Source organism: Zerene cesonia, chromosome 8 (genome assembly GCF_012273895.1).
Source record: "Zerene cesonia ecotype Mississippi chromosome 8, Zerene_cesonia_1.1, whole genome shotgun sequence".
NCBI lineage: Eukaryota > Metazoa > Arthropoda > Insecta > Lepidoptera > Pieridae > Zerene > Zerene cesonia.
The window spans coordinates 896617-908423 of NC_052109.1; the positions used below are offsets into that span (position 1 = coordinate 896617).

The 11807-nt window shown below is 33.2% G+C and overlaps 1 protein-coding gene across 1 annotated transcript in view; it reads right to left on the bottom strand.

The window, feature by feature from the left end:
- LOC119828518 (carcinoembryonic antigen-related cell adhesion molecule 5-like) overlaps positions 1–11807 on the bottom strand; it is an 87931-nt gene that overhangs the window by 72214 nt on the left and 3910 nt on the right. The window contains exon 2 of the mRNA XM_038350685.1: positions 1355–1785. Within this exon, the coding sequence (XP_038206613.1) occupies positions 1355–1427 (73 nt within the window). The 5' untranslated portion in view covers positions 1428–1785. The remainder of the gene's footprint in view (positions 1–1354; positions 1786–11807) is intronic.

An 11807-nucleotide genomic window follows, 5' to 3' on the forward strand; every position in this document is an offset into this window, starting at 1 on the left:
ATGATGATAAAATACGGCTTAAATCGTACAGTTATTTGCTATTACTATTCTACATAATCTCTTTAAACCACAACTCTCGATATATTGCTCGTAAAGAGCAGTTTAGTTCTGAAATATCTAGTACAGGCTTTGTAAGTTGGGTTTAATTTTATAATTGTTATTTCCATTCTCTTTTATACGTTACTAGCTGCACCCGGCAAACGCTGTTCTGCCTTACTCTTATCGTTTAGTGGTATGAAAAATAGATGTTAGCCGATTCTCAGACCTACCCAATATGCTTACCAAATTTCAGAGGAATCGGTCAAGCCGTTTCGGAGGAGTATAGAGACTAACATTCATGACACGAGAATTTTATATATAAGATTATATGGATTGGGGTACAGCAGGCAGTTTCTGGTGAAAATTAGAGAGAATATAACCTACTCTACCTAGGTTGATGGCAGTTGATTACCATATTGAGTAGGGTTGCTTTAAACATTACATGTCGAATAGGGTTGTCACGAAATAGAAAAGAAGAAAAAAAAACTTTAGAATTAACGTTGAAAAACCGATTTTACGAAGAAATTACACAGATAATAAACAATGACCGTATTTCTTCCGTATTGTAGAAAAAATTCACCCCCCTCTAGATGCTTCGCTTGTAGCTTCAACTAGGAGGTCATAAATTGATCGAATTTTTGAGTTATTTTTTATTGACAAGTAATGTAATATAACAGAGTCGGCCGTGCACCAAAACATCATTTCAATTTGGCGCAAAGCCAGACAGAAAGGCCGAATGCGACACTGCCTGCGTGGAGATACAGAAAATTCAATACCGGGCACACAACGAAGTCTCTAATTTTGGTATGCAAAGGCCTACTTTCAATAACCTCTAAGTACGTTTGAGTTACATGATACTTGAGGTCAACGCATTTCGGATTGGGAAAGGTCCATTATTGCTTATTTTGTTTGTGAAGTACCAGCGTACCAGTATGTGTTTTTTCACATATAATAAAGAAAAGGAATATTAAAACATAAAGAAATATTTAAATTAAAACGTTCACAGATTGCTTACGTCAACAACAATCCTATCCTTCCTACAATCCTACTAATCCTACTTCCTACTAGTCCTACTAATATAAATGCGAAAGTTTGTAGGGATGTGTGTGTGTTTGTTTGTTGCTCTATCACGCAAAAACTACTGAACCGATTGCAATAAAATTTAGTACGTAGACAACTGGACAAGTGGAATAACATATATTCAACTTTTTATCCCGATATTCCTACGGGATACGGACTTATGCGGGTGAAACCGCGGGGCGCAGCTAATGTTTAATAATGCTAAAATGTAATGTTACTACAGAATAGTACTCACTTGATTCTATTATTTCCATACTCGTCCTGATTAGAATCACGAACACTAACACTATTTCACTGAAATTCGCCATTTTCACTGTTTCCAATCACACCTACACCACTTTTCGTATCACCATCACGCGGTTCTTCATTATTATCACTATCTGTTTTATCCATAGGTATTGTAGTATCTATTTCGATGGAAATATATTTACACATATATTCGATTGTATCATGGCCTCAGTTTCTTGTGTATGGCTATTGTATCCAAAACTAAATACAGTTCAGCCACATCATTATTATTTTCTATTTTATTTTCCCTTTCGATGCCAATTATATCGCCTTCCACTTGTTTTCTTTAATTATAATAATCTATTTTTATTTAACTAAAAATGTCATATTATTTGGGACTTATCCAAAATTTCACTCCTCACCAGCCGGAACTAAAATCTGAAAATAATAATATTTGAATGTAAACAAAATTCGATTCACTATTTAGATTTATAGGATGTGCATTTAAATTGATTGCGTAAACATCGCAGTTCTTTAATCTACGTAATAACAGTTTATTTAAATAGAAGTGACTAATCTGAACTATTTTCGTCTTAATTTTTCTGTTAGTCATCGCTTCCTAAAGCCCACCCACTAACATACATAAATTTGTTCGTTTTAAATAAGATTTACAAAGAGTTTAGTGATAGAATTCGTTAAAATAGTCATTTACGAGCAAGTAAAGATAAATACGAGATTTTATGAAATATTTTGTTCCGGCGCACTAATTAAAACAGCTCATCACTTTTTCACTCAGTTTTTTAGTTATGCCAACAGTTTTGTTAAATTACTGTCAATTATGCCATCTCCACAACTAATACGTGAATTTAATGAAAACAACCATTCAACAAGACACATGCACCAAACGTTACGCATAGTCCCAGTGAGTCACGCGCAGGTCACCATATTTTGGTCGTTTGTCACATCCGCCGCGCTAATAATAAAAAGTCCCTCCGGATGTATCGTTTCCTTTGCCTTGAAAATAATCGGATCAATTAGTACCGGTTTTGGTAATTAGTGAAATGCTCTTTTGTGTGGTATTGTAATGTTTCAAATGCTACATTGCCTGATCATTATCTGTATCATATAATATGTAATTTCTTTAAATTTTAGTGTAGTTATGGTTTCTTCGTTACGATTTAGTGTATTTACTGTTTACTAACAGCTACTCGGTTACTGCCGATTAGATATAAAAAAAATAATTGCTGTCTGAGTTAGTTAGGCAAGCTATTTAGTTAGCAAGTTATATTAGCAAGTTATTATGAGAGTTATCATGCTTTAACTATTTGTAACAAAAAAAAAAACTATTTTGAAAGTGTTATCCATGTCATTTGATTGGAATAATTTGTGTAGATAGTCATAAATTAATCATAAAAATTACTAAAGCAATATAAATTTAAAAATTACAATCAACTTTGGTTGAAGCATTAAGCACTATTAGATAAGGTTATTTATAGGAATAAAACGATAATGAACTGAAAAATCTTTTATATTTGTTCCGAATTTCCTTACCTTTATTATTCGTAAACAAGATAATTAGGTAATCTTACAAAAGAAAATTAAAATTGTGTTTCACGGAGCTGTACAATAACTTGCTTGTTAGGGAGAAATTGATAAGGATCATGAGGGTAGCATAAATTATATTATCATAAAGAGAATTACTTTAATTTCTTTAGGAAGACATTTTAATTAGAACATTGTTGGAAATTAATTTGTAGATAACAATTTGTTCGTCCATTTATTTCAATTATATTGCTTTTAGTGAAACATGACATTCATAATCAACTACCCGTAGCCCGTGGTTTTGCGCGCTATGAAATAAGTACGGACTGTTTTATTTTGTATAGTTCGTAAGTTGAATAGTCAATACCTATTCGCTATGTAATTTGATGATCATTTGAAAATCGCTTCTAAATGAAGTTTAATAAAAGTCATTGGTGTTTTCAAAACATTCTGTTGGAATACAAAAAATAAAATCAAAACTGAACACAGATCTTCAAAGATTAGTATGCAAATTATTTAACAAATGTTTTAATACAATTAAAAGCATCATAAAATCGAATTATAATGGCAAAAAAAAATTTACAGCTCGTCATGGTAGGCCATATACAAGCTATTAGCTATTAAAAATCATAATGTGCTCATTCACACGCGCAATAATAGTTGAAAGAATCTATTAGAGAACCAAGGAGCTATTTCTAGCTATGTTAATTGAAAACGTCACAACGTTTCAGTTGTATCGGTGGGGGATTGAAATAAATTCACTTCTGTCATCAACTATAAAAAGGTACCGTCGCATCTTGACAAAATTTGTATAGCGACCGAGTTAAATAAAGAATCGAGAGATACAATATGGTTAGTCATTAGAATACCTTTTGATGTGAGTGCTTTGATGTGAATGACGTTTGTAAACTGAAAATGATTTGCCTCGGTTGGTGGCACTTGGCTATTAGAGGTCGTGCACACTTTTTTGCAGGTTGCAGCGAACTAAGAATACAATGGTTTTTCTCCCATATTTAGGCATAACTAAGTGTACGACGAGATTATAGTCCACGAAAGAACATATTTCGCACTAATTAGACAATATATTGAGGTTTTTAATTTTAAAATATCGTATATAATTTGATAAGCACATATTTAACTACTATATACATGAATTCTTGCATTTTATTAAAATTCTTGATTAGATTTGAACGTATCTATCGTCATTCGATCTAGCTAGCTACATTATAAAACTAATTCTATACTTGAATTGTTTTCATATCATCCAACAAGCTTTGCGGTACGGTAATGAAGAAAATGTCAAAATCTTATTTTCGGAATTTTACAATTTTTTTCGATACGATCAAGCGCTTTGAACCGCAGCAAGTGTGGTGAGCTTATAATGAAGCTAATTATAGATGGTATTTTTGTCGGTATGTATAATGACGTGCCGAGTGACGTACCCCCCGTAACATGTTTAATTTAATATACGAGCACTTTTAGATGATTTAGAAGTGCGTGTATAACAGGGAGCGTTTAAAATATTAATGATTTAATGGCAACATTAAAGTTTTCAAAATGTTCTGTAATTATTTACAAGTTTTTATGGCTCTTTCCTCGGTTTCTATTTTTGATCTTTCCGTTTTATAGTTTTGGCAACATCGCTAGCTGTAGTAATCGAGAATAGATTGAAGTGAAATAAAATTTAACGTTAACCATAAATAGAAAGAAAGTTTCTATGCTAATAGACATGTTTATGAATAAAATATGCGATGAAATTGCCTGAAAATTACCAGTAAATTATAATTAGGTAGCTTATGCATCCATTCTTTTTGTGTAAAATCAAAGTTTGAAGGAATTTCAAATTTGTTTCGTTTTCTTGTGTTGTGTGTTCTTCTTCCGCTGTTGTGTTTTCTGATATAATTTTACACAACGTGTCTCAAATGCAGTAGACAAGACAACGTTCTTTTTATTAACAAACATAAACTTTTTAATTACACATTTTCAGATAAAAGTTCTACAAACATAACATGCTTTATAAAATAACTGTTCAAAGTGTGTCACGCGGTCAGCTGGGAGCTAATTAAAACATTTTTAATAAGTACATTTTATATCATCTGACATGTGATGTCTAAGAAAGTGCAATTCTGAACGTATGATATTCTCATAAGATAATATCACAGAATGTTATCGCATGGCATGATAATATACTTACCACCAAAAACAGCAGGAGAATAGCTTTTATTATTTCTAGACACGATCTTCTTCGTTGTGTTTTTAGTGTACTTAATGAAGCAATGAATATCTGTATATTGTACATTTATTAAGATACTAGCTGCGCCCCGCGGTTTAACCCGCGTAAGTATCAGGATAAAAAGTTGCCTATATGTTATTCCAGTTGTCTAGCCATCTACGTACCAAATTTCATTGCAATCGTTTCAGTAGTTTTTGAGTGAAAGAGCAACACACATACATTCGCATTTATATACACAAACTTTCGCATTTATAATCTTAGTAGGATTTTGAATGTTGTCGGTTCAAATACTTTGACTGTATACGTTTGATAGGCAATGTTGCAATAGTGTAAAAAAATCATTAAAATTTTTCATAAAAAGTCCAAAGGAAGTGTAATAAAAAACATATATTATATAAGAACCGAACGACGGTTTTATTATATAATAGAATTCCACAATTCAGTCCTATTCCAGTAAATATACTGAGCTGTTTTAATATAAAACGTAAAAAAACTCGCGTAAGATCAAATACAAATGATCTCTCAACCATATGATTATATCCACATCAACCGTTATATATTTAGCGACGACTTATGCCGCCCTAATGTATTAATTTTATTTTTACGCTGGCAACAAAACTAAACGACAAAGCTTACATCTTATGGCGGGAATAGTTCGATTTATTTACGTTTTGTTTCCATTTTCACTGATCTATTACTAAACATTAGTTCTTGGAAATGCACCGCGTAGCTTGCGCTCGGCGCCGGCGCAATTAAAATCAAGAATATTATGACCGGTGAAGTGAAGTTATTCATTTATCATTTGTAAGCGCTTTTAAAAGATGCAACACAAAAGTTTAATACGAATTCTAACATTTCATTTGTAATATATGCGAGCAGTGATGGCTCAGTGGTTAGAACCTCGTTCTAAAAAGCAAAAAGATTGGGGGTCCGAGACCGGACGAGGATGTAAGAAAATTTATATTTATTTTTTTTATCTACGCATCATATACATCGCCAATGGTCGAAACATTGAAGGAAAAAGTTGAGGAAACCCGCATATGTCATTTGCCAACCTGCACTAAGCCTAAGGTCTGCATAGGAGGCCTGGGTCACTGCAGTGGGAACAACCATGAGCTGATGATGATGATCTTTGAAGAAAGGGCACATTATGATAGTTTTTATCTCGGAAATTCCAGAAAAAAATATGCGCATAAAACCCCGGGACTGTCAATATTATCCTATGAGTACGCGGGTTAAGACTCTAACAGAAAAGTAGTCATTTATGAACACAAACTAATTGATATTGATAAATTTTAAAATATTTTCTCGACATGATAAATACTCCAACATAAAATTAATTAGTTTAAAGTATCCAAAATGAGCTTACGGAAACAAAAATATAATACAATTTGTTTCTTTATGTGATCGAAATTTTACTTGACGGTAATGCCTAAGAGTTACGTAGGTCCGCAATGATTAAACTGAATAGTAAACCTAGACATCTATTAGCCTCGTTCGTCAGTGATCAGCGGGATCGTTTTAATCATTTTAATAGCAATTTGTCACATGTCAGAATTATCATGACGCCAATTACGACCGTTTCATATGACGTGAGTCAGATGCAATGAAGGTGCTGGCGCCTGGTGATCATTTGTGGATAAGGGGATATGTAAAATTGTCTTCGTTACTCTAAAGAGACCGCCTCCTTGGTACAGTGGTTAACACGTGAGCGTAGAACCTCGGTTCTACGCTCACGTGTCCTGGGTTCAATTCCCGGTGGGGACGCACGAAAAAAAAATGTCTCGGTCTGGCAGGACACAGAAGGCTGATCACCTACTTGTCCCTTAAGAAAAATCGATCAGTGAAACAGATGTACATCATCTGCCCCAAACCCCACTAGGGGACACGGGACTTCACGACGACTCTAAAGAGAGCGTAAACCACTCTATAGTTTTTAAAGAGTGGTTTCTCTCTTTGGTCAATGTAGTGTGTACCTATATCATATATATAAGCTTTTTTATGTGAGAGTTGGCACTGTCCATGAACATTTGCAGATGCCTTGCTTCGCTGCAATTGGTTTGCCAAATTTAAAGTGTAAGTAGTAAGGAAAGGAATATAAGCCTCGTAACCAAATTATACTTGAAGAATTAACTGACGCGAAATTAAATGCATTACAGTGTTATGTGATGGTCTTTGTATTATACTTTCGGGTATTCTCTATAATAGTATTTGCAGTTTCACTACATAGTATAAAGCATAGTCGCTTCCCGCGCATGTATGTATGTATGCTTAGATCTTTAAAACCGCACAACGGATTTTGATGGGATTCTTTTTAAATAGATAGAGTGATTTAAGGGGAAGGTTTTTATGTACTATATTAATACTATTACTACTCAGAATTTAAAGCGTGTGAAGCCGCGGGCAAAAGCGTGTTAAATATATGAGCTGAATTATTATCAAACCCTACCTATATATGTCTAAACAAACAGTGTAAATTAATGCCCGGCTCGTGTTTGTTCCCACAAATATCATATGACATGCCTATTAAGACGTTAAGCCAAGTCCATCAAAATCGATCGCTCAAAGGGCATTCCCGTTAACAAGCCAGGAATTCCATTGTCATACAAACTGAAAACGTTTCACGAAGCTTGTACGATTGTTGCGAAATCCAGGTAATTACAGATGGTGTATTGTTTCCTAACGACACACATACAATGTTGGATTTTAAACCCAGACGCGTTATATATACCGTACAGTCCAGAGTTGTTTTCTTTGCCTTTAAAGGCACGTTTTACGTTTCATTTTTAGTTTTTCGAGTGTAACGTACCTAAATGTTTATGGTTAAGTGTTTATTTCATCATAAATGGCAAGAAATTTGGACCAAACTGATATGAAATGGACTTGACGTTAATTTTATTATTGAAGTTCATTTAAATCTCAAGAACTATGGGACAAAACGACACGATTTCAAAAATTCTTTTTCGCCATTAGATTTATTTATTTATTATATTAGATTAGATTTATTTATTTATATAGATTTATCATTAGATTGTATGGGTACCTTGAGTGATATGGGCTATAAAAATATATCCAAGCGAAACCGGAGCGGGTCGATAGTCTCGAATAACTCTTAATAAGCACTATCTCGTCTCGGTAAGAAGAATAACCTTATAATAGCTATAACCAAACGGATCTGTAATAACGCTGACTCCATTCTATCAGAGTCAAATATCAAACAATACCTCTTACTCCTTATTAGCCTGTTCGGAAATTATGTATTTATAAAGCGAATGAAAAGTTTGCATGAAGAATTTAAATTTTGAATACTTTTCTTACGGCCTGTCTTATCCTATCTCCTATCTCTCATTATTGCTTGGTTGACATGATTGGCATTTGAAGTGGTAACCTAACATTAAACAATTTTCTATTCCTTAAACACTTATATGAAGTGAAATCCCGTGTCCCCAGTGGGTATGGGGCAGATGATATATATCTGTTTCACTGACCGATTTTCTTTATGGACAAGAAGGTGATCAGCCTTCTGTATCCTGTTCCAAATCAAAATATTTTTTTTGTGTGTCCCCACTGGGCATCGAATCCGGGACCTCTCAAGTGTTGACCACTGTACCGAGGAGGTGGTCAGAACATTTTATATAGTGTCTATTTAAATGCTTTGGGAATAAGTAGACTGACTGATTGAAGTACATAATATTATCTATCTTTTTTATTCAGATACTAACAAAGTTAAGAAGCTAGCTAGCTCCTAGCATAATATTAAGGCATATACTATTATGTCTGCTTGTTTGTTTGTTAAGAATAAGTTAACAGATATTGTTATGTTTATGTAGCCATTAAATTTATTAATAATTTATATTTATATTTGAGAATAATCTTATTCAATTATAAAATTAATAGGTATTGTATAGAAAACGTTTGATAAAAATAAAGTTGTTAATAACTTTTATTTTCACTGGTAAAATTACACAATTATCTGGCTTTATAATAATTCAATTACTCTGTAATTTAATATCGCTGGTCCATGTCGCTATTATAATTAATTTTACGAAATATTTGTATCATATTTGATAGTATTATTATAATAAATTAGTTATACTTTAAATCATTTAATCCAAATTTGAGTAAATTTAATTGAATTAGCTTTTATTTAATTTTCTCCAAGCCAATTTAACTTCCTGCTCGTCCCAGCTACGTCCTGTTATTTTTCGTAATTCTGATATTATAACTTTGAATCTGGTTTACATTGCAAATAGTGCATAAAATCTTATTAAAATCGGTTTAATAGTTATGAGGATAAAAATACGGTTCACAGCGGATAACCAACCACATGCTATTTACATAATATCTATACGGATAATCCTGGTTAGGTGACAATTTGGAGGTTGACATTGCCTAGGCATAGCAAAATCGCAGTTCGCACGACGCATAGGGGTCCCACCTGCTCGCTTCCTCCTTCCAATCAATTTGTTGATAGTGTCACTTTATATTGTGGCCAATTTGTGACAACTGTGTCATCGTTGATGTGTTTATGATTTATGGTATGGATATTTCTTATTAATAAGATTACTGACTTGTTGAGGACGGTATTTGTTCCTTCTTGGGTTTTGTTCCGTCTTTATGGCATAATGGATGAGGTTTTTGGGTTAACCTGTAAGTCTAACAAATGAGTCTTTTGACTATTGTATAACTTAAGTAATAGAATTGAGGTAAAAATAAAGTATTTGGTTGACTTTGTGTTTGTAGTGGATGAATTAACCGATTTTAAAATCCTTTGATTTGTTGAAAGCAACCTTATTCCACACATGAGCTATTTTTTAGTTTTATATCAATTTGTTCCTTACAAGTTACCTAATCGTTACTAAAGGCGTGTTAAAATATATAATATATTAAATTTTAAAATTTAGTATTCCTTTCAGTGATTCATCATATAGTATTTTAAAAATATGAATAGTAACGATGTGTTGGCGAAAATAGAGTTCTATTTATTAAAAATTAATCGTTTTAAAAGCATTTTAAATGGGTTAATCGAGTTAAGTTCCACACATCTGTGAATTATTTGGTTATTTATGAGATATAAGTCGCTGAAACATGTGGCAGTGTGACGTATATTTTTGGACGGAAATATACAAAAATGAATTGTATACTGTTCGTATTAATGAATTTATTTTCAGCGTCGGCGATGAGCTTATAATGGTGGAGTGGTCATAATGATAGAACCAAAAAAGAGGCAGGGAGTTTGAATTGGAGGATGAAGTCGTTAACAGTAACGTAGATTAAAAAAAATTACTGACTTGTAAGTAAAGAAAAGGCACATTCCATTCACCATAAATATGAACTGGACTTCTAACTTTAAAGAAAGGACAAAAAGACAATTAAAAACAATTTTTATCCAGTATGTAAGATGCTTTTTTCGCGTATAGAGGCCGATAAGCTGAGAGCTATAGGAGCTATATATAAGGAGACAGCTGAGCAAGAATAGAAGTAGGTTTTAACAAGACTTAAAAATAATATCTAATATAGAAGCAATGTTATGAGTTGTAAATTTTCTCTTAATTTCCAAGTCTTAAACTCCACTGGCCACGTATAAACTCGTTTACTAATACGACTTATTCAAATTCCACAAAACCAAGAGAAAAGTCGACAAAGCATTATTATTTGAAGTGGTATTAAAAAGGAGCATTAAGCTGGATCTCAAATCGCTCCATGGGGGGAGGGGGGAGCGCTGTGGAGCTTTTGTTTTTGTATTTGAAAGTCTTCACTAATGGAATGTCCAAATTACCATTTACTTTTGATAATGCATTTCAAAGGGAATATTTGTTTGTAATTTAACGTCCAATCGTTCACAATGTATTTGTTATTTCCTCAAAGCGTTGCGAATGTTTATTTGGCATTTAATTGGATATTTTATTGCTATTGGCTGTCCGGTAAACAATTCCTTTGAAGGTCTTGTCACAGAGTTTTTATTCAGATTTCAATTGGGAGTGGGCGAAAATAAGTGACCCATGGATTTTCTTAACATTCCATTGTGATAGAATTGTTCAGCTTTACTTTAATTGATTCAATTCCGAACAATAAAAATTTTAGTATTTCGTATTCTATTACGCTAATAGAATCGGTATCGTCATCTTCTCAGCCGCAGAACATCTACTGCTGGAAATACGCTTCCCCCAAAAACTTTCATAAAGGCCGATTAATTATCAACGACATGCATCCAGCGGCTCCCTGCTACCTCGATCAGGTCGTTGGACACCGGAACCTGGTCGATGGTCGATCTACTCTACGTCTCCCTGAACGTGGTGTCCATTCGGGAAGCTTTGGTCCGACTAGTTTTGTGCCTAGCCCATTTCAAATTGCTGCTCCGCTCAGCTATCGCGGTGGATATAATATAAGATAATAAATAAGATGTTTCTATAATCAATCTGACATTTTTATAATCAATTAGACCTATTTTTATATCTCTTTATATTGACTTAATATATCTTTTATTACTGACCACAAATGTAAATAACAATAACATTTATTTTTCATAATAATTCAATTATATATCCCAACGATGATGCAAACTTTACCTTTATATTATCTGAATATTTTAAAACCAAGTTTTTACCATGACTATTCATCTAATATATAAAATTCTCGTGTCACAGTTTTCGTTGCCATACTCCTCCAAAACGGCTTGACCGAT